The 26,434-nt window shown below is 39.7% G+C and overlaps 1 protein-coding gene across 10 annotated transcripts in view; it reads right to left on the bottom strand.

Annotated features, from left to right (window-relative positions):
- The window catches only part of tnrc6c1 (trinucleotide repeat containing adaptor 6C1), a 693,384-nt gene that overhangs the window by 131,982 nt on the left and 534,968 nt on the right, over positions 1-26,434 (bottom strand). For all 10 annotated transcript variants that reach the window (XM_088000550.1, XM_088000552.1, XM_043714631.2 and 7 more), the window contains 2 exons: positions 17,888-17,987; positions 17,777-17,798 (listed from right to left, as the gene is read on the bottom strand). In XM_088000550.1, the coding sequence (XP_087856676.1) occupies positions 17,777-17,798; positions 17,888-17,987 (122 nt within the window). The remainder of the gene's footprint in view (positions 1-17,776; positions 17,799-17,887; positions 17,988-26,434) is intronic.

The following is a 26,434-nucleotide window of genomic DNA, read 5'->3' as shown; positions in this document are numbered from 1 at the left end:
ACAGTGAAAGTCTTTTTCCTAGGATGATGACGTCAGCATGTACAAGGGGGCATGTACAAATTGAGGGGTGATAGATTTAAGAGACAGATGTCAGAGGCAGGTTCTTTACACAGAGTGGTAAGGGCGTGGAATGCCCTATCTGATAATGTAGTCAACTCAGCCACATTTGGGAGATTTAAACAATCCTTAGATAAGCACATGGATGATTTTGGGATAGTGTAGGGGGACGAGCTGAGAATAGTTCACAGGTCGGCGCAACATCGAGGGCTGAATGGCCTGTTCTGTGCTGTATTGTTCTATGTTCTATGCTTTCCTAATTACTTGCTTTATCTGCATGTTAACGTTTTATGTTCTTCATGCACGTGATGCAAGTTTGTCTGAACCTCAACATACACAAGTTTCACACCTTGTGAAGAGTATTTTACTTTTCTGTTCTGATAACCAAAGTGAATAACAATTATACTTCATTTGCCACCTTGTTGAACATACGTACCTGCGTTTATCTCTTTGCAAGTACTTGTCTGTAGTCTGTGTCCATCTGACAGTTTATATTCTTAGCGAGCCTTCTATCGTCAACAAGTGTATATAATCTCAGTCTCTGTTTCAAAGTCATTTATATAGACTGAAAGGAATAGAGGCCTCAATGACCTTCACAGCATTTCACCAGTCACACCTTGCCAACATTAAATTGCTCCATTTATCCTGCCTTTTGATCCTGCAGTCATGCTAAAATATTAACCAACTAAAGGCACAGTCTCCAATGATGAAACAATTAAAATCAGAGAAACCCAAGAGGCCAAAATTGGAGGAACAAAATATCTCGGAGCACTGTGAGATAACAGAAGAGATTAGAAATAGGCAGTGACAACAGCAGGGTAGGGAATGGTTCAAAACTGGTTACAGTGTGACATCAAATACGAAGGGTTCTTGTCGTACAGTGGCAGTGTATCTGACTCTGAACCAGAAGCATGGGTTCAAGTCTCACTTATCTTAGATGTGTCATAACAGATCTGAACACAGTGACTAAAAGTATCTGTAGTAACTATTATCCCGATACACCTTTAATAGAGATTTATATACTTATATAACAAGGCAATTAAGCAAGGCAACTACAATTCTGATCAAGTAGCAACTAAATTTCCAGTGGCATGAGCTCAGGGTGAAAATAAACCCAAAAGGTTGTGTAGTCCATTCATTTTAAACTTAATCAAACTTAGGATTTGAGGGCAAAAAGATGAGCTAGTTTTTTTTTAAAGTTTTGGCGCCACTTCTGTTGAAGGTGGCTCCAACCCAGAAGCATGTGTGCTTGGGATCTTTGCATTCAAAAATGGATCAATATCTGAGATGCAGAAAGCCATGACAAGCAGCCAAGACATTATGGCTCAACTTCGTAACATGATGAATTTGATTGAATTGGCTAGGAAAGGAGGAGATTCAGCCAATCATCATTTGATGTATATTGAAAGGGACCACATTTTTTCCTTCATGTGATTATAAATTAAAATGTAAGTTGGACTGCTATATAACAAATACCACGATAGCATTACAACTTGAAAGTCAAGTGCAGATTTTTCATCTGTGAAATTCAAGTTGATTTTTGAAGCAGTGAGGGGAAGAAAAGAAAACTCAGAGGCACAAAGCACCTTCTGAGTTAAGGAAATTTTGCCTGATGACAGCCCTCTCAATGGTGGAGCTGCAGGGAGTTAAAAGCTGGAAGTGTCAGAGCAGCAGAGAGAGAATGTAGCCATCTCTCCCAGGGCCTGGGAAATGAATATTCAAGGATACACGTGTTATCGTAAGGACAGACTGACGGGCAGAGGGGGTGGGGTGGCCTTGTTGGTAAGGGACGATATTCAGTCCCTTGCGCGGGGGGACCTAGAGTCAGGAGATGTAGAGTCAGTGTGGATAGAGCTTTGAAATACTAAGGGTAAAAGGACCCTCTTGGGAGTCATCTACAGGCTCCCAAACAGTAGTCTGGATGTCGGATGCAAGTTAAATCAGGAGCTGAAATTGGCCTGTCGCAAAGATGTCACTACAGTTGTTATGGGGGATTTTAACATGCAGGTAGACTGGGAGAATCAGGATGGTATTGGGCCACAAGAAAGAGACTTTGTGGAGTGCCTCAGAGATGGATTCTTAGAGCAGCTGGTGCTGGAGCCGACCAGGGAGAAGGCAAATCTGGATCTGGTATTGTGTAACGAACCAGAATTGGTCAGAGACCTCGAAGTGAAGGAGCCATTGGGAAGTAGTGACCATAATACAATAAGCTTCAATCTGCAATTTGAGAGGGAGAGGGTACAGTCGGAAGTGACAGTACTTCTGTTGAATAAAGGGAATTATGGAGCTATGAGGGAGGAGCTGGCCAAAGTTCAATGGTGCAATACTTTAGCAGGGATGATCGTGGAGGAACAATGGCGGATATTTCTGTGTATAATGCAGAAGTTGCAGGATCAGTTCATTCCTAAAAGGAAGAAAGATCCCAGGAGGAGGCATGGGCGGCCGTGGCTGACGAGGGAAGTAAAGAAACATATAAAGTTAAGAGAAAAAGTATAACATAGCTAAGATAAGTGGGAAAACTGAGGACTGGGAAGCTTTTAAAGAGCAACAGAGGATTACTAAGAAGGAAATACGCAGAGGAAAAATGAGGTACGAAGGTAAGCTGGCCAAGAATATTAAGGAGGATAGTAAAAGCTTTTTTAGGTATGTGCAAGGCAAAAAAATGGTTAGGACTAAAATTGGGCCCTTGAAGACAGAAACAGGGGAATATATTACTAGGAACAAAGAAATGGCAGAGGAATTAAATGGGTACTTCAGATCTGTGTTCACTTGGGAAGACACAAGCAATCTCCCTGAGGTAACAGTGGCTGAAGGACCTGAACTTAAGGGAATTTATATTTGCCAGGATTTGGTGTTGGAGAGGCTGTTAGGTCTGAAGGTTGGTAAGTCTCCGGGGCCTGATGGTCTGCATCCCAGGGTATTGAAGGAGGTGGCTCGGGAAATCATGGATGCGTTGGTGATTATTTTCCAGAGTTCAATAGATTCGGGGTCGGTTCCTGAGGATTGGAGGGTGGCTAATGTTATACCACCTTTTAAGAAAGGTGGGCGAGAGAAAGCAGGTAATTATAGACCAGTTAGTCTGACCTCAGTGGTGGGAAAGATGCTGGAGTCTATTATAAAGGATGAAATTACTGCACATCTGGATAGTAGTAACAGGATAGGACAGAGTCAGCATGGATTTATGAAGGGGAAATCATGCTTGACTAATCTTCTGGAATTTTTTGAGGATGTAACTATGAAGTTGGACGAGGGAAATCCAGTAGATATAGTGTACCTGGACTTTCAGAAAGCTTTTGATAAAGTCCCACAGAGGAGGTTAGTGAGTAAAATTAGGGTGCATGGTATTGGGGGCAAAGTACTAGATTGGATTGAAAATTGGTTGGCTAATAGGAAACAAAGAGTAGTGATAAACGGCTCCATTTTGGAATGGCAGGCAGTGACCAGTGGGGTACCGCAGGGATCCGTGCTGGGACCACAGCTTTTTACAATATATGTTAATGATATAGAAGATGGTATCAGCAATAACATTAGCAAATTTGCTGATGATACAAAGCTGGGTGGCAGGGTGAAAAGTGATGAGGATGTTAGGAGATTACAGGGTGACCTGGACAAGTTAGGTGAGTGGGCAGATGCATGGCAGATGCAGTTTCATGTGGATAAATGCATGGTTATCCACTTTGGTGGCAGGAACAGAAGGCAGACTACTACCTCAATGGAATCAATTTATGTAAAGGGGCAGTACAGAGAGATCTGGGTGTTCTTGTACACCAGTCAAAGAGGGCAAGCGTGCAGGTAGTGAAGAAGGCTAATAGCATGCTGGCCTTCATAACAAGAGGAATTGAGTATAGAAGTAAAGTGGTTCTTCTGCAGCTGTACAGGGCCCTGGTGAGACCACACCTGGAGTACTGTGTGCAGTTCTGGTCTCCAAATTTGAGGAAAGACATTCTGGCTATTGAGGGAGTGCAGCGTAGGTTCACGAGGTCAATTCCTGGAATGGCAGGATTACCTTACACTGAAAGACGGAAGCGACTGGGCTTGTATACCCTTGCGTTTTGAAGATTAAGAGGGGATCTGATTGAGACGTATAAGATTATGAAAGGATTGGACACTCTGGCAGCAGATGGGTGAGTGCCGAACCAGAGGAGACAGCTTAAAAATACGGGCTAGACCATTTAGGACAGAGCTCAGGAGAAACCTCTTCACCCAGAGAGTGGTGGCTGTGTGGAATGCTCTGCCCCAGAGGGCAGTGGAGGCCCACTCTCTGGATTCATTTAAGAAAGAGTTGGATAGAGCTCTCAAATATAGTGGAATGAAGGGTTATGGAGATAAGGCAGGAACAGGATACTGATTAGGAATGATCAGCCATGATTATATTGAATGACAGTGCAGGCTCGAAGGGCTGAATGGCCTACTCCTGCACCTATTGTCTATTGTGTGAAAAAAAACACAGAAAACCAAAACATCTGAAAATAAAAGTTCATCCACTCACTATGAAACTGAAGAACAACCAACACCCTACACACAACGGCATGTTATCATTGCTAAAAATCAAAATGAGTGTGAATGATTATTTAACCCATCCTTGAAATCTCGACTTTTGATCTTCAGAATTTTGTTTATAGTGTCTATATCCTTGATTCACCTATATTATGTATCAAATTGTCCATCTTTTATGTCTTAAACGTAAATAAGTGAATGCGTAGGTATGTTGGTTGAGGTTGTACGATTTTAAGTTTCATAGTAGAAAATTAGAAATCATTTCTCTTTGATTTTCGATGAAGTTAAATGTGTTACAACAGAGAGAGGTATTTTCGGTGAATAATGAAATCAGGTATGAACTGCTTTTGTCCTGAAAGCAGTCAGGCAGGCATTTTGGTCATCTTGCTGGTTAAATTGGAATTTAATACATTTTGGTATGGCTTGTGGCAAATTGGGGCACAAGTTTTGGTACACTCTGTCCATTTAAATGTAACCGTATAACTGATAAATGCAAACCCAGGTGTTCCTAGGCTCCCAGCAAAATTTATACCGAAGCAAAACAATTCATACGAGTACAATTAACATGAGTTCACCGCAAGAAGTGTAAGTGTCTTTGCAACAGACTTGGTTGAACATAGAATCTAAGTGCAGATTTAACACCAAACCCATATAGTCCTTACCATCACTTTCAGTTAACTTCATTGCCTTCTCTCTTCATCTCAGCAATATAGATGAACAGTATAAAAACTTGCTATCCGAATCTCACATTATGGTGCTATGCTGTTTTTGCTTATGCATATGCAGAGAGTAATAAACTGAAAAAGTTTCAAATCATTGCTGCTTTCTGTTGGTTTAAGGAAATTCATCAATTATTTAGTAATTTTTATGTAAGTAATGGAATAGCTTTTTCCTTTAAATCAGTGTTCTTAGGCAACTGGCTTGTAAAGGCTGATCCATCCCTTCCATTTCTTCAAAGTGCTTATCTGAAAGTATGTAGATTGGACTTGTTACAATAGTGTGTTTCTGGTCACTTCTAAAGTCGTGCTCTATTTAACTTAGGCAAACTTTTAAACTCAACTTACATGATTAATGAAACAGCTATAACTACATATGATCTTTTATATCTGCCATTTTGACAGTTTGCTAGGAGATATCAGTTTAGCAAGGCTGGACTCTCCAGAGAAATCTCAAGAAAAGCAACATACAGGAAACAGCATTCTATAATCTCCCTAAGATGGCCTCATTAGAAAATGGGGTATAAGTATGTAGAAGTTGGTGTCATTTTACAGTCTGCCTTCAAGCACTGTAGAACTAAAAAAGTTGACGGTTATCTAATTCTAATGGTAAAAATAACACAGCCGCTTTGTCAACCTTGGTGTGAAGAGGCAATGGAAACTATGAATGCGATACTTTACAATTCTAATAATTTAAAAATTACAAGGGCTCATGACTGTCAAATATAAACTCCAGAAAAGACAAATATTTATAGGCACCGTTACTTCAACTTCCAAACAAAATTCATCACAAGACGTACTTTCCCTCAAAAATTACTTACAGCCTCGAACAGGTAATTTGAAACTTCTTTCAATACAAATTACTTTCTATGACAGCAATCAAATTTACAAAAAATTTCCCGACACTGGTTTCTGCATTAGACATCCATATAAAACAGTCACCTCCCCTTGCAGTAAGACTCAGAGCCCAGTTGGCTCCAATTAATCTAAATAAACTTACAATTCAAATCTTTTTCAAAAAAGCAATGTTCACCTAGCTCCCACAAGTTTTTATGGTGAAGGATGGGATGAGTAGTGGAAACAAGATACAAGGATGAAAGTCAGTCAAAATCTACAGTCCGTGAAATTACACACAGCGAAGCTAAAATGTAGATTTACTCATTTTCCCCCATAATCCGCAGATAACAAAGTTCTCCAAAAATAACTGATTTGCTGAGGAATTTCAGTTAAGTGCCTGATATACTTACCGTGTTCTATTTATATTTGGAAGCATTTAATAACTGACTAAGTCATTAGCCAACACCACATAAAAAAATCAATTTTACGAATGTCCAATGCTACAGATGGATAAGAACATGAGAAATAAGAGATCACCTTATGGTACTTGAGCATGCTCAACCAGCGTGATCATGGCTGATCTTCAGGTTTAACCCTACTTTACTAGCCACTCCCCCTAGCCTTTAAATCCCTGAAACCAGAAATCTCTCTCTTGGGGTCTCAAATATATTCAGCAATGGAGCGTCTACAACTGATTGGCGTAGAAAATTCCAAAGATTCAATCTTTCAAATGAAAGAATTACTTCAATTCTTCGTCTTAAATGATCAGCACCTTATAGGACTGTGTCCCATCTTCCAACTTTACGATTGTGGTCCATCTTGCTGCTTGAATGTATAGTCCTCTAATTTTCACTGGTTGAAAGGTTTCTAGTATGTGCATTAGGAGGAAGCCATTCACCCAACAAGCCTGCGCTACCATTAAATAAGATCACAACTGATGTGATTAATCTACATTCCTACTTGCTCTTAACCATTCTCCCTTTCCTTAGCAAGAATCCATGACCTCTGCCTTAAAAATATTCAAACACTCTGCTTCCACTGCCTTTGAGGAAGAGATCCCCTGAGTAAAATAATTTCTCCTAATTTTGATCTTTAATATGCAACTCCTCATCTTTAAACAGTGGCAACTCATCTCTTCCACAAGAGAAACCTCCAAACCTTTCAGGATGTTGAGGAGAGTGGTAGGAATCCAGGGGACTAAAATATTTTCCTTTCAAAAAAAATACCTTGGGAGATTTCCAACAATTCAGACAGTCATAGAAACGTACAGCATGGAAACAGACCCTTTGGTCCACCTTGTCCATGCTGAGCAGATATCCTAAACTAATCTAGTTCCATTTGGCCCATATACCTCTAAACTCTTCCCATTCGTATGCACATCCAGATGCCTTTTAAATATTGTAATTGTACAAAACTCTACCACTTCATCTGGCAGCTCAATCCATACACACACCACCCTCTGTGAGAACGTTGCCTCTTAGGTTGCTTTTATAGCTTTCCCCTCTCACCTTAAACCTATGCCCTCTAGTGTTGGATTCCGCCACACCAGGGAAAGGATCGTGTCTATATGCCTGATCCATGTCCTCAATTTTGAAAAACGTCCTCAGCATCTGATGCTCCAGGGATTACAACCCCAGCTGAATCAGCCTCTCGCTATCGTTCAAACCCTCACAAAAATATTGCCAGGGTTGGAATCTTTTCTGAACCTTTTCAGGTTTGACAATGTCCTTCTTACAGCATGGAGACTGAAGTTGCATGCAATATTCTAAAAGTTGCCCAATGTCCTGTACAGTCAGAACATGACCTCCCAAATCCTATACTCAATGCACTAATCAATAAAATTATACCAAATGCCTTCTTCGCTTTCCTGTCTACCAGTGACTCCACTTTCAAAGGACTATGAACCTCCACTCCAAGGTTTCTTTGTTCAGCACACTCCCCAGGACCTTATCATTAAGTGTACTAGTCCTGCCCTGATTTGCCTTTCCAAAATGCAGCACCTCACATTTATCTAAATTAAATCTCCCACTTGTTACGAAGATGTGCATGTACTTTAACAGAATTAAAAGCAGCAGAACTACCGGACACAGCACCAAGTGTTCTCAATAAGGCAACAATGTAACACTTGGTCGAACAACTTGACTAGCTCATTGCCTGGAGACAAAAAACCAATTTGAATTCGGCCAGTTTAAATTATACTCCGAAAAATATCAAACTCCAATCCAGTTTAAATTGAGTATATCTACAATCTTAAAAGCCAATGACACAATCTGTGGCTTTGGGGGCATAAGACCGTGGAAAATTGAACAGTTCAGAGGAGAACTGACAAGCCACCAGCATGTAAACAGACTGCCTGAAAAATAGCTCTCTTAAAAAAAGGTACCTTTCCGATCAGTAAACTGTGAAGCAGAATTCCAAAGAAAAAGAAAAGACACAGGAAGATCTTAATAGAAGAATGAAAGCTGCCTGGTTTTGAGATAATAAGTCTTGATTTGTAAATCTTAATTAGGAGTTTTATTGGTCTAGTATTGTCCCTGACAATACTAGACAAGTATTGGATTTGGTTTCATTTTTGGATATTTGTCTTGCTTATTTGTCCTGATTTATGAAGTATTTTGTTTTTAATGTGAATGTGACACAGTTTTCTAGTTGTGGTCCACAACACACTGCAGCACCCAGGAACTATGAGCAGTAGAAGAAAAATAGCCATACAGCATATTCAAGACGACCTAAGTCCGCCAATTTCTCAACAACAAATTCAAACAAGTAGACAACGCACCCTGAAATTCTAGCCACATTACCATATCAAAGACCACTCCAAAAATGACTTCAAGACTACTCAGACCCCTTGGCATCACGGTAGCCCACAAACCTACCTACACATTTAAACAGCAGCTGATGAACCTGAAGAACCGTATACAAACAAGAAACAAAATGAATGCCATTTACAAAATACCATGCAATGACTGCAACAAACACTACATCAGACAGACAGGCAGAAAACTAGCCACCAGGATACACGAACACCAACTGGTCTCCTTCCTATCGGAAACATGTGAAACTTGAAAGGGTTCAGAAAAGATTTACAAGGATTTGCAGGGTTGGAGGATTTGAGCTATAGGGAAAGGTGGAACAGGCTGGGGCTGTTTTCCCTGAAGTGTCAGAGGCTCAGAGGTGACCTTCGAGAGGTTTACAAAATCATGAGGACCATGGATAGAATAAATAGACAAAGTCTTTTCCCTGGGGTGGGGGAAGTCCAGAACTAAGGGCATAGGTTTAGTGTGAGAGGGAAAAGAGACCTAAGGAGCAACTTTTTCACGCAGAGGGTGGGACGTGTACGGAATGAACTGCCAGAGGAAGTGGTGGAGGCTAGTACAATTGCAATATTGAAAGGCATCTGGATGAGTATGTGAATAGGAAGGGTTTTGGGGGGGGTGGGGGGGGGGGGGAAAATCGGAGCCAGGTGCTGGCAGGTGGGACTAGATGGGTTGGGATATCTGGTCAGTATGGACAAGTTGGACCATAGGGTCTGTTTCCATGCTGTACATCTTAATGACTCTATGTCTATGACCCACTATCACTAATATCCTTACATACAGATGAAGGAGGACACCACTTTGACAGGGACAACACATCCATCCTAGGACGGACCAAACAGAGACACGCACAGGAATTCAGAGGGGCCTGGTATTCTAACTGGAACTCCGTCAATAAACACATCGATTTAGACCCCATCTACCATCCTCTGAGAAAAAAGAACCAGAAATGATGATATCACCCACCTCAAGAGACCAAGACACACAGATAGAAAGTGGGACATAACACCAGCGCTTCACTGGAGGCTCACTGTTGATGTTACCTCCTATGGTGACAAAGCGTCTGAAAACAAACCTTCCAGTTCTTATTTCTCAAGCTGATAAAGTTTACATAATATGCAACATGCAATGACCATTCAAGAAATAGCAATGACACCACAATAAAAAACAGTGATTAATTGGTTCTCCACACAGTTCAGATTTTCCACTGTATACCAAGTTGATAAAGCAAGTGAAGTATGAAAGATAAAATTATTGGTCAGATACTTGGCATATTGTTGTGAAAATCTGGCAGCAGAAATGGGTAAACATTGATTTAATTAACAAATCCACAACTTATTGTTTCAGACCAATTACTGGCAAACAAGTTAGATTTGCTGATCATAACTGAAGACTTTCTTTGGACTCCAAGCAGAATAAATCCAATGACACGTGGCCTGACATGGTCTAGAACTCAGTACAACACAAATAAGCCAGTTTATTCCACTAGAAATGACAGCAATATTACTTGTGTAAAATGCATTCGGTCATTACCTCTAACCAAATAAGTGTCTTTGTCCCTCCAAAAACACGTACCTGCCTCTGGCCAAGTAACATTATTCACTGGCTATTTGTTAAACTGATGAGTAAAGTAAGAATGTAACAGCACTCATTGACACTGCCAGTTATCACCAGTACCTCTTTTTAATCCTCATGTGGATTAATGTTCCTTTTTAGAATATCTGGACATCTCAATTATCATCATTCCCTTATGGAAGTATCGTTCTTGCAAGTGAACTTATGAACTGTCCGTCCATCTTTATGAGCAAAAACCCTTTTGCTAAGTTTTGAGCAGTTAGTTTGTATTTTTCATTCATAATAATAGTCATTCTCTAAACCCAAAACAAAATACTACTTGGACATAAAATTACAGAATCTGCTGTATGTTGCTCAAACTAAATTCCATAAGGACAAACTATATTAAGTTTTAAAATCTGAACAAATATCTAGTGAATATATATTAAAAACAAACACAGACAACCATTTAGTCAAAGATAAGTGAAAACCAGAACCAAAACCATTCTTGTACCAGATTTTTCATTTGTTTTTTCATCATGTCTACTTCCTACATTGTGAGGACATTCCTCCCTTCACTCTCCCTTTTCGGTCTCTGAACTCGCTTAAAAACTGTTACTATTGCAATATTTGAGTTTTGCTAAAAGATTGATCTGAAAAGTTAACTGTTTCTCTCACAAAGATATTACCTAAACAATGTGTACTTCTCTTTAAGTTTCAGACTTCTAGCATGAGCAGAACTTTTCTGAAAGGTGCCTGAATGGTTTCTTTCTGTAACCCATGTTAAATAGCATTAATAACAACATACCCATAAGCAAGGGCAGTTAATCTAAAAACAGCAAGTGAGAAACAAAGTTAACGATTCAAGTCTGACATGACTTCTTCAGAACTATTGTGAACTGAAGAGTCATATTGGACTGAAACTGTTAATTTATTCTCCCTCCACAGATGCTGCGAGACCTGCAGTGTTTCTCTAGCATTTTCCCTTTATATTTTAGATTTCTAACATCTGTAGTATTTTGTTTTTATGCAAGTCAGTACTTTCTACATAAAAGTCTTTATTGCGGTCAATAACACAAATATTCAACATTGCCTTTCAGACTGAACCACTGTAGTATTTAAAGGAGCACTAGTGTACTTTTATCTTACAGATTAGATAAGCAGGGTAGTATTATGAAAAATCAATGCTTTGAAAACACACCTTGTGAAGTCTCATTCATAACTCAACAAAAGCAAGCAAATGGAAAGGTTTTGAGGCAAAAACTAAGGCATATTAACGGATCAACTCTAGTTTGCAACAAGTTGTACTGCGCCCACTTTAACTACTGGTATAATTGGGTATAGAATACAATAGTATCCCGTTTCCAACATTCACATTCATTGCATTAAGTTCACAAAAACCTGATTTTTCAAGACCCTCTCCAATTTTTTTTATATACTTTGTAACATTTCTTGACTACAAGACATTTTAGGAAGGATCGGAAGGTCAACAAATAGGTCATACATATGTCAACTACAAAATTTATTTTGTGCAAATCTGAAAAAATCAAAAAAAACACATTTTCAAAGAAAATCACGAAATATTTCTATATGTTAAATCTACGTAAACTGCAAATTTATACTGTCAAAAAGGCAAAAGACTGACAGACAATATTCTATTTATAAAATCAACATATGCTGTTTCCACAGACTGTAAACTTTCATGCAAAGGACACTTATTACTTGTTTTTGGAAGCAACCATGTAAACATAGTGATGCCAGTGCTGTCAGGATACCAAAACTTCTGATGGCAACAAATTTCATTTGAAGCACAAAGTTAGTAAATTCACCATAGTCACAAGCGATCATAGGGCTGCTCTCTTATAAGAAACGACTGGTGGTGGTTTAATCAGAGAGTCACGACACATAAGAATGAGAATTCTTCATGGTAACCTCAGCCAGTGCAGGACTGAACCCATGCGTGTTAGCATCACTGCATCACAATTCCGCAAAACCTTCTTTAAGCACAAAATACTAAAAAAAAGCAAATGCAAACGGATGCCACAAGAGCCCTGAAGTTAAATCAACGATTTTCAATCTGGCCATTTCATATCTAAGGTGAGCTCTCAACCTAAGTCAACAATGCACATTACAAGTGGAGTCATGTACCTTTGCTCATTAAACTTAAACTTCAAGGGAAGTAGTTCAATAGTAAACAGGCTGATACCACACCAAGTTAGAGTCAAAGAGTCATTGACATGTACAGCACAGAAACAGATGCTTCGGTCCAACCCGTCCATGCCGACCAGATATCCCAACTTAATCTAGGCCCACTTGCCAGCACCCAGCCCATATCCCTCCAAACCCTTCCTATTCATATACCGATCCAGATGCCTCTCAAATGTTGCAACTGTCCTAACCTCCACCACGTCTTCTGGCAGCTCATTCCAAACACGTACCACCCTCTGCGTGAAAATGTTTCCCTTTAGATCTCTCATCTTTTCCTTCTCACCCTAAACCCGTGCCCTCTAGTTCTGGACTCCCCCACCCCATGGAAAAGACTTTGTCTATTTATCATATCCATGCCCCTCAATTTTGTAAACCTCTATAAGGTCACCCCTCAGCCTCCGACACTCCAGGGAAAACAGCCCTAGCCTCTCCCTATAGCTCAAATCCTCCAAACCTGACAACATCCTTGTAAATCTTTTCTGAACCCTTTCAAGTTTACAAACATCCTTCCAATAGGAAGGAGACCAGAATTGCATGCAATATTCCAAAAGTGGCCTAATCAATGTACTGTACAGCTGTACCATGACCTCCCAACTTCTGTATTGAGTACTCTGACCAATAAAGGAAACCATACCAAACATATTCTTCACTATCCTATCTACCTGCAACGCTACTTTCATGGAGCTATGAACCTGTACTCCAAGGTCTTGGTTCAGCAACACTCCCTAGGACCTTATCAGTCCTGCTAAGATTTGCTTTCCCAAAATGCAGCACCCCGCACTCATTTAAATTAAATTCCATCTGCCTCTCCTCAGCCCATTGGTCCACCTGATCAAGATTCCATTGTAATCTAAGGTAACCTTCTTCATTGTCCAATACATCTTCAATTTTGCTGTCATCTATAAATTTACTAACTATACCTCCTGTGGTCACATCAAAATCATTTATATAAATGACGAAAAGTATGGACCCAGCATGATTCTTCTGGCACTCCACTGGTCACAGGCCTCCAGTCTGAAAAACAACCCTCCACCACCACCCTCCGTCTTCTACCTTTGAGCCAGTTCTGTATCCATATAGCTAGTTCTCCCTGTATTCCATGAGATCTAACCTTGCCAACCAGTCTCCCATGAAGAACCTTGTGACTGCCTTACTGAAGTCCATATAGATCACATCTACCGCTCTGACCTCGTCAATCTTTTTGTCACTTCTTCAAAAAACTCAATCAAGTTTGTGAGACATGATTTCCCACGCACAAAGCCATGTTAACTATCCCTAATCAGTCCTTGTCTTTCCAAATACATGTACATCCTGTCCCTTAGGATTCCCTCCAACAACTTGCCCACCACCGTCAGGCTCACCGGTCTATAGTTCCCTGGCTTGTCCTTACCGCCCTTCTTAAATAGTGGCACCACATTAGCCAACCTCCAGTCTTCCAGCACCTCACCTGTGACTTATCAATGATACAAATATCTCAGCAAGGGGCCCAGCAATCACTTCCCTCGCTTCCCACAGAGTTCTCAGGTACACCTGATCAGGTCCTGGGGATTTACCAACCTTTATATATTTCAAGACATCCAGCACCTCCCCCTCTGCAATATGGACATTTTTCAAGACGTCTCCATATATTTCCCTACATTCTATATCTTCAATGTCCTTCTTCACAGTAAACATTGATAAAAATTACTCGTTTAGTATCTCCCCATCTCCTGCGGCTCTACATAAAGGCTGCCTTGTTGATCTTTGAGGGGCCCTATTCTCTCCCTAATTATCCTTTTGTCCTTAAATGTATTTGTAAAAAATACATTGGATTCTCCTTACTCTATTTGCCAAAGCTACCTCGTGTCCCCTTTTTGCCCTCCTGATCTCTCTCTTAAGTATACTCCTACTGCCAAGGATCCACTCGATCTATCCTGTCTATACCTGATATATGCTTCCTTCTTTTTCTTAACCAACCCCTCAATTTCTTTAGTCACCTAGCATTCCCTATACCTATCAGCCTTGCCTTTCACCCTAACAGGAATATACTATCTCTGGACTCTCGTTATCTCATTTCTGAAGGCTTCCCATTTTTCGGCCGTCCCTTTACCTGTGAACATCTGCCCCCAGTCAGCTTTGGGAAGTTCTTGCCTAATACAGCCAAAATTAGCTTTCCTCCAATTTAGAACTTCAACTCTTCTGGTCTATTCTTTTCCATCACTATTTTAAAACTAATAGAATTATAGTTGCTGGCCCCAAAGCGCTCCCCCACTGACACCTCAGTCACTTGCCTTGCCTTATTTCCCAGGAGTAGGTCAGGTTTTGCACCTTCTCTAGTAGGTACATCGACATACTGAATCAGAAAATGTTCTTGTACACACTTAAATTCCTCCCCATCTAAACTGTTAACACTATGGCAGTCCCAGTCTACATTTGGAGAGTTAAAATTCCCTACTATAACCACCCTATTATTCTTACAGATAACTAAGATCTCCTTACAAGTTTGTTTCTCAATTCCCCTCTGACTATTGGTGGGTCTATAATACAATCTCAATAAGGTGATCACCCTTTCTTTTTTCTCAGTTCCACCCAAATAACCTCCCTGAATGTATTTCTGGGAATATCCTCTGTCAGTACAGCTGTAATGCTTTCCCTTATCAAAGATTCCACCTCCTCCTCCTTTCTTCCTGCCCTTTCTGTCCTTCCTGTAGCATTTGTATCCTGGAACATTAAGCTGCCAGTCCTCTCCATCCCTAAGCCATGTTTCTGTAATTGCTATGATATCCCAGTCCCATGTTCCTAACCATGCCCTGAGTTCATCTGCCTTCCCTGTTAGGCCCCTTGCTTTGAAATAAATGCAGGGCATGCGCATCATCCGCCGTCACTTCCGCCACCTCCAAACAGACCCCAGCACCAAGGAGCACCTCTGGGCCACCCGGACGAACCAACCCAACCAACCTGTAGCACAGCATTTCAACTCCCCCTCCCACTCCACCGAGGATATGCAGGTCATTGGACTCATCCACCGCCAAACCACAACAACCCGACGGTCGGAGGAGGAGCGTCTTATCTTCCGACTGGGAACCCTCCAACCGCAGGGGATGAACTTGGACTTCACCAGTTTCTTCATCCCCCCTCCCCCCACCTTGTCTCAGCCGGATCCCTCCAGCCCGGCACCGCCTTCCTGACCTGCAGTCTTCTTCTTGACCTCTCCGCCTCCATCCTACTCCGACCTATCACCCTCACCTTGACCTCTTTCCACCTATCACATTTCCAACGCCCCTCCTCCAAGTCCCTCCTCCCTACCTTTTATCTTCTCCTGCTGAACACTCTCTGCTCATTCCTGAAGAAGGGCCTGTGCCCGAAACGTCGAATCTCCTGTTCCCTGGATGCTGCCTGACCTGCTGTGCTGTTCCAGCAATAAAGTTTCAACTTTGATCTCCAGCATCTGCAGACCTCACTTTCTCCTTGAAATAAATGCAGTTTAATTTATCAGTCCGACCTTATTCTCTGCTTTGTCCCTGCTTGCCCTGACTGTTTGACTAGCTTCTGTTCTTAACGGTACCAGTATCAAATTGATCTCTTTCCTCCTGGTTCCTCCTCCACACCCCCCACCTTACTAGTTTAAATCCTCCTGAGCAGCTCTAGCAAATTTCCCTGCCAGTATATTAGTCCCCTTCCAATTTAGGTGCAATCCGTCCTTCTTGTACAGGTCACTTCTACCCCAAACGAGATTCCAATGATCCGGAAATGTGAATCCTTTTCCCATACACCATCTCCTCAGCCAAGCATTCATCTGCTCTACCCTCCTATTCCTGCCCTCACTAGCTCATAGCAGCAGGAGTAATCCAGATATTACTACTCTTGAGGACCTCCTTTTTAAATTCCTGCCTAACTCTGTGCATTCTCCCTTCAGAATCTCAACCTTTTCCCTTCCTATGTCATTGGTTCCAATGTGGACAATGACCTCCTGCTTGCCCCTCTCCCCCTTGAGAACATTCTGCACCCTCTGAGACGCCTTTGATCCTGGCACCAGGGAAGCAACACACCATTCTGATTTTTCGCTGTTGGTCACAGAAACATCTGTCTGTACCTCTGACTAGAGAGTCCCCTAACACAATTGATGTCTTGGACTCCAACATATCCCTCATTGCATTAGAGCCAGTCTCAATACCAGTCCCAATACTCAATACCAGCATACCAGCTGTTTGTGCTATGTTCCCCTGAGAATCCATCACCCCCTACATTTTCCAAAACAGTGTACTTGTTTGAAATGGCGATAGCCACAGAAGACTCCTGCACAACCTGCCTACCTCATTTACCTTTCCTGGAGTTAACCCATCTATGTGCCTATAACTACCATCATACCCCCTTGCTCTTGTAAATTTCTCACTACCTGTAACTGTCACTCCAAATGATTCATTCGATCTGATAGGATTCGGAACCAATGGCATTTATTGCAGATTTAATTCTTAGTTACACGTAAACTCTCAAACCCCCACAGCTGACAAGAAAAGCACATCACTGTACTAAGGGCAATGTTTGCTTCTTCCATTCTACAAATCCAGAAAATAGAACAGTCTTATTCCTCTAAAAAAAAAACACTGCTCCAGGCTAATTCAATACTTATCGCTTCTATTTTTAAGTTTAATCAAGAGACATATTCTCAAATAAAACATAATCGAGAAAGAACCCACTCTACTCACTATTGTAGATTTACAGCAAGGCTATACTTAAAACGATTCACATATCGGTTTCTGTGCTGTGACTTCTCCCAAACAGGTTCCTCCAAGATCAGTTTGAATTGCATTGTTTGTTAATTAACAAAGTGTCCTGAACTAATGTTTACTGTTTCATACAATAGATCAGACCCCAAAACAGAATTTACGATGAACAATATTTTACATAACCCTTTATTATACTGTTCATTAATAAAAAAAATTATTTTAATTGGGCAAGTTCTTTTGACCAAAACACAAATATTATATATTTATCTCCTACTCACAGAAAGTAACTGAGATAATGTTATACTTGATGATTGAGTCATTTCCCCATAATGTGATCAGAAAGAAGTTTACCTCTATGAAGAATTAGGAGTAAATAATAGCTAACCTTTGGTTTTATGTTCAGCAGCCTGAAAAAAAAACAGAAGAGAAAAAGAATGGGTTCAAAATAGATTTTCTACCAAGTATGAGCAGAGATGACCAATGTCAAATGCAGTACCTTTTTTTGAGCAGCTTCCTTCTTTTTCTTCTCTTCTTGCTTTTTCTTTTTCTTTTCTTCCATCAAACGGTCCTCTCCTTTAGTTTCTTGTTCTTTCTCACTATTTCATTGAACAAAGACATTGGAAAAAAAATGAGCCTTAAAAGTCTAAAAGCAAAATAAATTCAAACACATACTTCCAGAATTGAAGCAAATGAAACTATACCTAAACAACCAATATAGATAAATTACATCATGTTCCAAAGATGCACTGTTGGTCTTCTCCACCAAAGTCTTGAACTGTTACTCATATTTAGTTTTCTATAATGTTGCTAAGCATAACATATTGCTTTTAAAATAATAAGTCACATTTCCAGGAAATTTCAACAGTACACTGTGGCAATTTAATTCTCCTAATTGATGCTCAAAATTAACTAGAATGATGCATCAAATTTGAAGTTTTTTTCTGAAAAAACACTGGGTAAAAAATATCTTCAGTTTAAAACTGGGGGCTACACGTAAAATAGGCATTAACAAATCGAAGTCATAATTCAGCAGAAATCTCTGTTCAGAACATGGAAGTCACAAAATAAGGCAAGTGAGATAAATAGCACAATTGCAAAGTGGAAAATGGAAAAGTACACAGGAGAGAAGTAGAAGTACACAGTATGTTGGTTACAAGGGATGAAGTACGTCAAGTGATTGGAGACTCCTGGGGAGTATAAACATCTGTTTGTATGTGCTAAACTCGAGGCAATTAGATGATGAAATGAGTCCAGCTTTTTATTAATTTTCATTTTCTACATCAACTGGTATCTTTGAGTCACTTGCTCCATATTACAAAATAATATTTGATGCACCAAATATCTGCAGTTCAATTTTAAACATTTTACTATTAATTCTAAACAGCTATTTTATTGAAATAATATACGATCAGCTACAGATATGAATAAAACCATCCATTCACAAGTTACAGTGGACATCAACCATCTTCTGTTTACAAGTTTATAACCAGACCAGCAATTCAAAAAGACAACAGTTATTTTCTCAGTCCGTACAAAAACTTGTACTGCCTTTCAGTTTGGGGTGCTGCTTGGGACTATGGAATTGCAAAGAACTGTAAAATCTATATTTGGAGAGTTATACAATACAAACTACTGCTTGACCTCGCCCACCCACTTCTGCACAGGAAATTGGTAAAGAGAAACATCAATCACTACTGACAGGACTCTGTGCCCCAATTCCAAACACCAAATATGACATAAATAGTCTCACGCTCACATTTGAGATGGAGGAGAGGATGTGGATGAGAAAATGGCAGGTGAGCAAGAGCACTGAGCAGATCCCTGTTAAGCTAACAGAGAAGGTTACCGTTGATATTAGGGTTGATCTTGTCTATATGAAACTCCAAAATGTGTTTGATAAACTGCCACCAAACAGGCTTACCAGCAAAGTTAAAGCCCATGGCATAAAAGAGACACAGTGGGAACATGGATTCAAATTTGGCAAGTGACAGGAAAGAGCAATGGTGATTTGTTTTGTGTGTTGGATTGAAGTATACAGCAGGATTCCACATGGGGTCAGAATAAATACTGCAGCTGTTCTTGATAAGCATGTTTATCAAGCATGACTCAATTTTACAAGGCACAATTTCAAAATTTGAAAATTACACAAAACTTGAAAGAACTGTGAAGTGCGAGAATGACAATGGCAGAATCCAAGAGGATAATCGACAGGTCGGTGGAGCTCTGGTGCCCACAAAAGGTGGCAGAAGCATAAACAATTATTTCAAAATTTATGGGCACTTGAAGAAAATAAACTTGCAGGGCTCTTGGGCAATTGGGGGGAGGGAAAATGTTTTGAGGTATGTTATCATGGAGAGCTGAATGGCCTTTTTCTGTGTCATAAATCATTTTGGTTCCAAGTCACACTGCTTCCAGTGCAGGCATATTTAGACCAAAAAAAATCCAGATTATATATCGATACATTCCTCTTGCAAATATGAAGCATTAATTTAAGTTGAGCTATAAAATATGTAAAGAAATCTTGACTTCCATGAATTACACATGGAATTTTACAATGACCTAAAATGGGAGTGTACAGTGTATTACATAATTTTTCCATAAAATATGCAGAAATATAAAACTACCTATGTATAACATCTTCAGAAACTGAGTATTTCTTCATATGAATATAATTTCTTAAGTACAAAATCCAGAAATCCATTTGACCAATTTGATGCAATTATTAATAGCAACATACTTTGCATCTTGAGCTGCAATTTTCAAGAATCAATGTCATGTTTGCACACATAAAATACAGACCAACGCAAGAGGATTTAGTGTTACCATTTTGGAGAATGTTTTGTGGTAACTATTTAAATTGAGATATATATGTACCATTGGTTAGATACAGGATAATTGAAAACTAAAATGTACAGATTATTTGGATTATTATTGAATCAACGTACTATATGCCACAGGTTACACAACAAATCAATTGAATTTAATAAACTAATAAATGTGGGTCAAATGATTCAGCTCCTGTATATTCCATCAACTCCTCCCCCATCCCAACAGCTCTCAAGGATCTTGTAACCACTGAACAATCACAGGGAGCTGGACTCAAGAGACATCTCATGGGTTCCCATTCCCACTCCACCTCCTGTCTTTGATCACAGACCACGTTTGAATGATTTATCTAATGGGTGTGACTGGCTCCTGGAGCAAAAGAAAGAGTGCCCAGGAAATGTTCCCCTCCTTGTTGTTGTGCTATGGCTGCAGGATGGAGTCCTGCTCCTGAATTTGGACTTGAATTTGAGTCAAAAAAAAGTGTCAGGCAGCATCCGAGGAGCAGGAGATTCGGCCTTTCGCGAGAAGCTCTTCTCTTGTATGTTATGAACCTGAACAACATTGACAAATTTGTCGAAGAATTAAAGATATACTGGTATGTCACTAATATCTCAATTGTTTTCAGATATAATTGCACAATTAAAATGGATTAACTTTTTAACGTTATTAACTTTTGGATGAACAAAGTGCAATAAATCGATAGAACTTAGTATCGGTCTGAATGAATGAATCAATCAAAATGTGCTGTGGTAAACCAAGTCAGTAAGTGGAGTTTTGAATGAAAGAAAGAATAAATACAGACGCAGTATAATAAACAAAGAGCGATGAATTTACCAGTTATGAATGAATGAATGCATGCAATTTCTTTTAAGTGGGTAATGGGAACATGCAGTTTCCTTGGTAAGAGGTTTATAATAAGATATAGTAGGATAGACTTATATACAAGATATATGGAAAATACAAAAGATATTTTGGATAAAAATAAGGGATCTTCTGATATACGAGATCGACCAATACATGAGTATATCTGGCACATACTGCAGTACAGCTGCACAACAGCAACCTTTGAGACTTTACTGGAATATAAAGCAGTGCAGCCAAATACTCCTTTTTGAGTAATGCAGAACAAACTAGTTTCATTTATCCACAATATATTAAAGATACTGATATTGCTGTGGACATTTCACGTTTTCACTGTGAAAAAAGCATTTTGATCACAAAATAAATAACCATGAACATAAAGATGATTTTCTGATTGGTAGTTAGTTAAAAATATTATGCCTGTTTGGAATGTTATCAAATCTGGAAGAGAAACCCTACATATCTCAGGTTGTGAACAGAACACTACCCAGTGCATTCTTAATAGTCAGAACTGTAAATTTTAAAATTAAACTTGATGGTTACTTCCCATGGAGTTGTGTGTCTGGGAAACAGTGAGAACAAGAAAGGATATCAGACAGAAGTCCTTCAGATAGTAAATTAGGAAAACAGTTGCTCAAATGAATATTATGTAACAATTATTGTAGGAGGGAAAAATATGAAGAATGGGAGAAAAGACAACAGAAATACATATTTTCAAATTAACAAAATAGACTTCAATGACCAAATCTTTAACTCCCCAAATGTACAATTAAATAAATGAGGTTTTGGGTGTCAGAGAGTAGACACAGCTTAAAAGTAAAATATTTACAAGGCAAAGCTCAGACAGAGTACAATACATTCTCAGCACGCCTTTACAGAAAATAATTTAGTCAGATCAGTCCTATTGCTTCTTTTAAGGGAGAAGTATTTGAAGTAGCACAGTCTACGGCTTTTGTGCAAAAGCAATATTTAGGGACCTCAAAACATGTACATGGTTGCTGCTTAAGTTTTAATGCTAAAATTAAATACCCACCAGAGGGCTCATTCTGATGATAAGGAAAAAAACCCATCAAACCCAGTGAGGCATTGGCATACAGCATTTCCTTTTACAGAGCCTTCAAAGATTAATCCTGCCCTTGCAGCTCTTTTCTACAATGATATATCTACTCCTCCAGAAAGTGAACAAGCTGATTGGTCATAACCATCTTAAAGCTCTGTGGATCAGCTTGGTTCAACGGTTGAGTTACAAATGTTATGATCCTAGCTAGTAATACCAGAATGAAATCTGGTTTCATAGATCATTTTAAAAATTTTAGTTATCACTAACACATAAATCATAAAAGACCACAGTTTCTTTAACAACATACTTCACAAAAGATGAAAACAAAAAAACAAGCTTAAACATAGAATGACCTTGAAACACACAGTGAATCAAAGTGTTCACCCGACTGCCCAAAACCATCATTTTACAAAGATTCAAATCCAGAGGAATTACCCTTCTATATCAAATCTTTAAGTCTGAATCAATGGATTCTCCCCAGTTTGACCTGTGAACCTCCGGTTTCTGTCACTATTTTACCTGCAGTTAAGGCCAGATAATTGTATCCGAGGCGGTTTTTAAGAAAAGCCAGGAGGAAAGAACAAATACTCGGAGGATCATTTTCGTATCCTCACAAAATACCAGGTGATTGAAATCTGCAAACAATGTACCATTATTTTAAAAAAAAGGATGCGATGAATAGGCCAAACATCTGACCTCAGTAACAGGCAAATTATTAGAATTAATATCGAGCAGTAAGACTGACTGTTAATTGGAAAGGAACAAATTAATCAGCATCATTTTAAGGGAAGATATTGTCTTACTAACATTGAACTTTTTTGAAATAATAAGGAGAATCGATGAGAGTCGTACAGAGGATGTTGTCAATACAGATTTTAGTAAGGCACTTGACAAGGTCACTCATGGCAGACTGGTCAGAAAAATTCAAGTCTTGAGACAGAAGGGAGTAGGACGAGTTGGATCCAAAACTTGGCTCACTGACAGGAAATAACGTGTAATGTTGACGATGGTTTTACAAATGAAAAGGAGATGCCAGTTATATTCCACAGGACTTAGCTTTGCGTTACCTAGACTAGAAACATTAGCTCGCCCTCTCTCCATGGGTGCTGCTTGACCTGCTGTGATTTCCAGCCTTTTCTGTTTTCAGTGCAGAATCCAGCATCTGCAGTAATTTACTCCTGCTTAGTTTTGGGACCCTTGCTGTTTGAGGTATGTATTTAGATTGAATTTGGGAGGTGTGATTGGGAAGTTGGTAACTAACAAAAATTGGCCGAGTGATTGATAATGAAGAAGAGGATACCAGTCAACTACAGGAAGATATCAGTAGTTTGATTCATTGGACAGAAAAGTGAAAAATGAATTCAACCTGGAGAAGTACAAGGTTATGCATTTGAGGATAAATAAATCAGGGGAATACAAAATAAATAGGAAAGTATTATGAAGGGTAGAGGAAGTGAGATGGTAGAGAAACTGGACTCCATGGCCACATGATCCTGATGGTTGCCTTCCTTCACTGGACAAGATATTGAATATAAGAAGAAGATATAATTCCAAAACTATGGAAGATATTAATCGAGCCACAACTGGAATCTTGTTGACAGTTCTGGTTGTTCAGTGGAACAAATTGCTACAGGAAGAGTCCACAGTACACTTAAGAACGCTGCCAGAAAACAAAAGGCATGAGGAAACAAAAACAGAAATTATTAGAAATTGCTCAGTAGATTTGTCAGCATCTATAGGTAGAAAGCAGAGTTCATGTCTCAGATCCAGTGACTCTTCTTCAGGGATGAGGAAAGACTGGATAGGTTTGGATCATTTTCCATAGAACAGGAGGCCAAGGGGGTAAACTTAATTAAGGTGTACAAAGTAATGAAGCAGGGCTGAAAATGTGTTGCTGGAAAAGCGCAGCAGGTCAGGCAGCATCCAAGGAGCAGGAGAATCGACATTTCAGGCATGAGCCCTTCTTCCAGACAAGTGATCTAATGCAGTACGTGTCAGGGAATAGGTAACTGTGAATCCCTAGACTTAAACCAAACTGCAAGCAATTTTTAAAGTAGAATCAATATTTGAAGATCATTCGCTTGCCTTCAGTTCAGAAAATGAAAGAGTTATTTGGTTTAAGAAGTCCAGATATTGAAATTTGTTATGACTCTTCAGAGGAGACCCGAGGGTTAAAAGCAAGCATAGTTTCATTCCTAGGAAAAGGTTGCTCAAAGCAAATTAAAGAAAAAGGTTGCCTCAGTGGACAAGTCTAGGTTATGCAGCTTCCAGATCAACATTGTTTGGTTAGAAATCTGCAGGTAAATTTAAAAACTGCAGTTTTAAAAAGAAGGGCTCATGCCCGAAACGTCGATTCTCCTGCTCCTTGGATGCTGCCTGACCTGCTGTGCTTTTCCAGCAACACATTTTCAGCTATGATCTCCAGCATCTGCAGTCCTCACTTTCTCCTAAAAGTAATGAAGCATACAATGAACAGCAGAAACAGGTCTACCAGCAGCAGACACGTCAATTACGGGGGCCGGGGGGGGGCTATATTTCAGCAGAAGGATGAGGAGACATGGGGAAAAATTTACCTTTTGCTGGAATTCGCTGCTCAGTTTGGTGGTTGACTCAAACTTTCAACTATTTAAAAGGAACCTAGATCTGAAGTGAAGCACTGTAACCTGCAAGACTATGGACCAGGTTCTAGAAAGAGGAATTAGAACGGGCGACTAGTTTATCTAGCTGGAGCAGACCCAATGGGCTGAATGGCCATTTTATGCAGTAACATTTCTATTGTATTTCAAATCGAGAGATTAAAGCTTCAGTTTTTAAACTTACCTGCAGATTTCTAACTAAACAATGTTGATCTGGAAACTGCATAACCTAGACGTCCACTGAGGCAACTTTTTTCTTTAATTTGTTTTGAGCAATCTTTTTCTAGGAATGAAACTATGCTTGCTTCTAACCCTCATCAGGTCTCCTCTGAAGAGTCACAACAAATTTCAATATCTGGACTTCTTAAACCAAATAACTCCTTCATTTTCTGAGCTGAAGGAAAGCGAATGATCTTCAATTCAAATATTTATTCTACTTATCATAATTTAAAAATTGCTTGCAGTTTGGTTTAAGTCTAGGGGTTCACAGTTATCTATTTCCTGACACGTACTGGATTAGATCACTTGTCTGGAAGGAGTGGCTGACTCAGTTTTTCTTAATAAAAAATTAAATGATTAAAAAAAAACCGTGTGCCACAGTTTTAAATTCCAAATTCTTAAAATTATATATAGTAACTGAAAAAAAACCCACCTTCCATCACGAAGTTATTGATCCACAAAGGCCGCAATGTGCTTCAAGCATCTGACATATCATTTTGAAACTATCACAATCCCAGCAACTCTCTTAGACCTCACTTAACCCAATGAGGATGAAAACTATCCAATGAATACCTCAAATAATATGAGTTTAATCCTGACTTAATGAACACAGCTATTAACAGTGCCATTTGTGTGGAGCTGCTAAGTACACAACTGATATGCAAGTGCATTTGCACAAGCCTCCTCGCCTTAGCAAGAAATACCTTATACCCCAGGAACTTTTGGCTTAATCGCTTGAAGTACAGAAGCCCAGTGGCATCCTCAGTGAGCCCAAATTTTTCAAATTTCTGTTTTCATACATTATATAATGGTCACCTGCTTTCTACATTCCAGTGGACCTACATCAGTGCTTCCCAGACTTATTTCTACTGTCATCCTATTTAAAGGCTTAAATATTTGCTCTGACCAACTGTTAAGAACGGAGCGGTAAGAAGGACTTTGCATAAAGGAGATGGGCTGCGTACAGCTCTGTGAAAGCCATTGTTGGTTCAGTGCCTATGAACCAAAAATTCCAATTCAACTCCATCTGAGACCCTGACCCACACAGAATAACTTCCATACTAATATTGCACACTGTATAGGGTGTAGGTTTGCTCGCTGAGCTGTAGGTTTGATATCCAGACGTTTTATTACCTGGCTAGGTAACACCACCAGTGGCAACCTCCAAGTGCACTTCAGAGCTGTTGTCTCCTGCTTTCTATTTATATGTTTGTCCTGGATGGGGTTCCTGGGGTTTGTGGCAATGTCACTTCCTGTTTGTTTTCTGAGGGGTTGATAGATGGTATCTAGATCTGTGTTTGTTTATGGCGTTGTGGTTGGAGTGCCAGGCCTCTAGGAATTCTCTGGCATGTCTTTGCTCAGCTTGTCCCAGGATAGATGTGTTGTCCCAGTCGAAATGGTGGTTTTTTGCCTCCGTGTGTAGGCTACGAGGGAGAGAGGG

The sequence above is a fragment of the Chiloscyllium plagiosum genome, unplaced genomic scaffold, assembly GCF_037043375.1.
Source record: "Chiloscyllium plagiosum isolate Xiang-an unplaced genomic scaffold, Cpla_swu_hap1 HiC_scaffold_25, whole genome shotgun sequence".
Classification (NCBI taxonomy): Eukaryota; Metazoa; Chordata; class Chondrichthyes; order Orectolobiformes; family Hemiscylliidae; genus Chiloscyllium; species Chiloscyllium plagiosum.
This window is presented reverse-complemented; position numbering and strand designations above follow the sequence as displayed.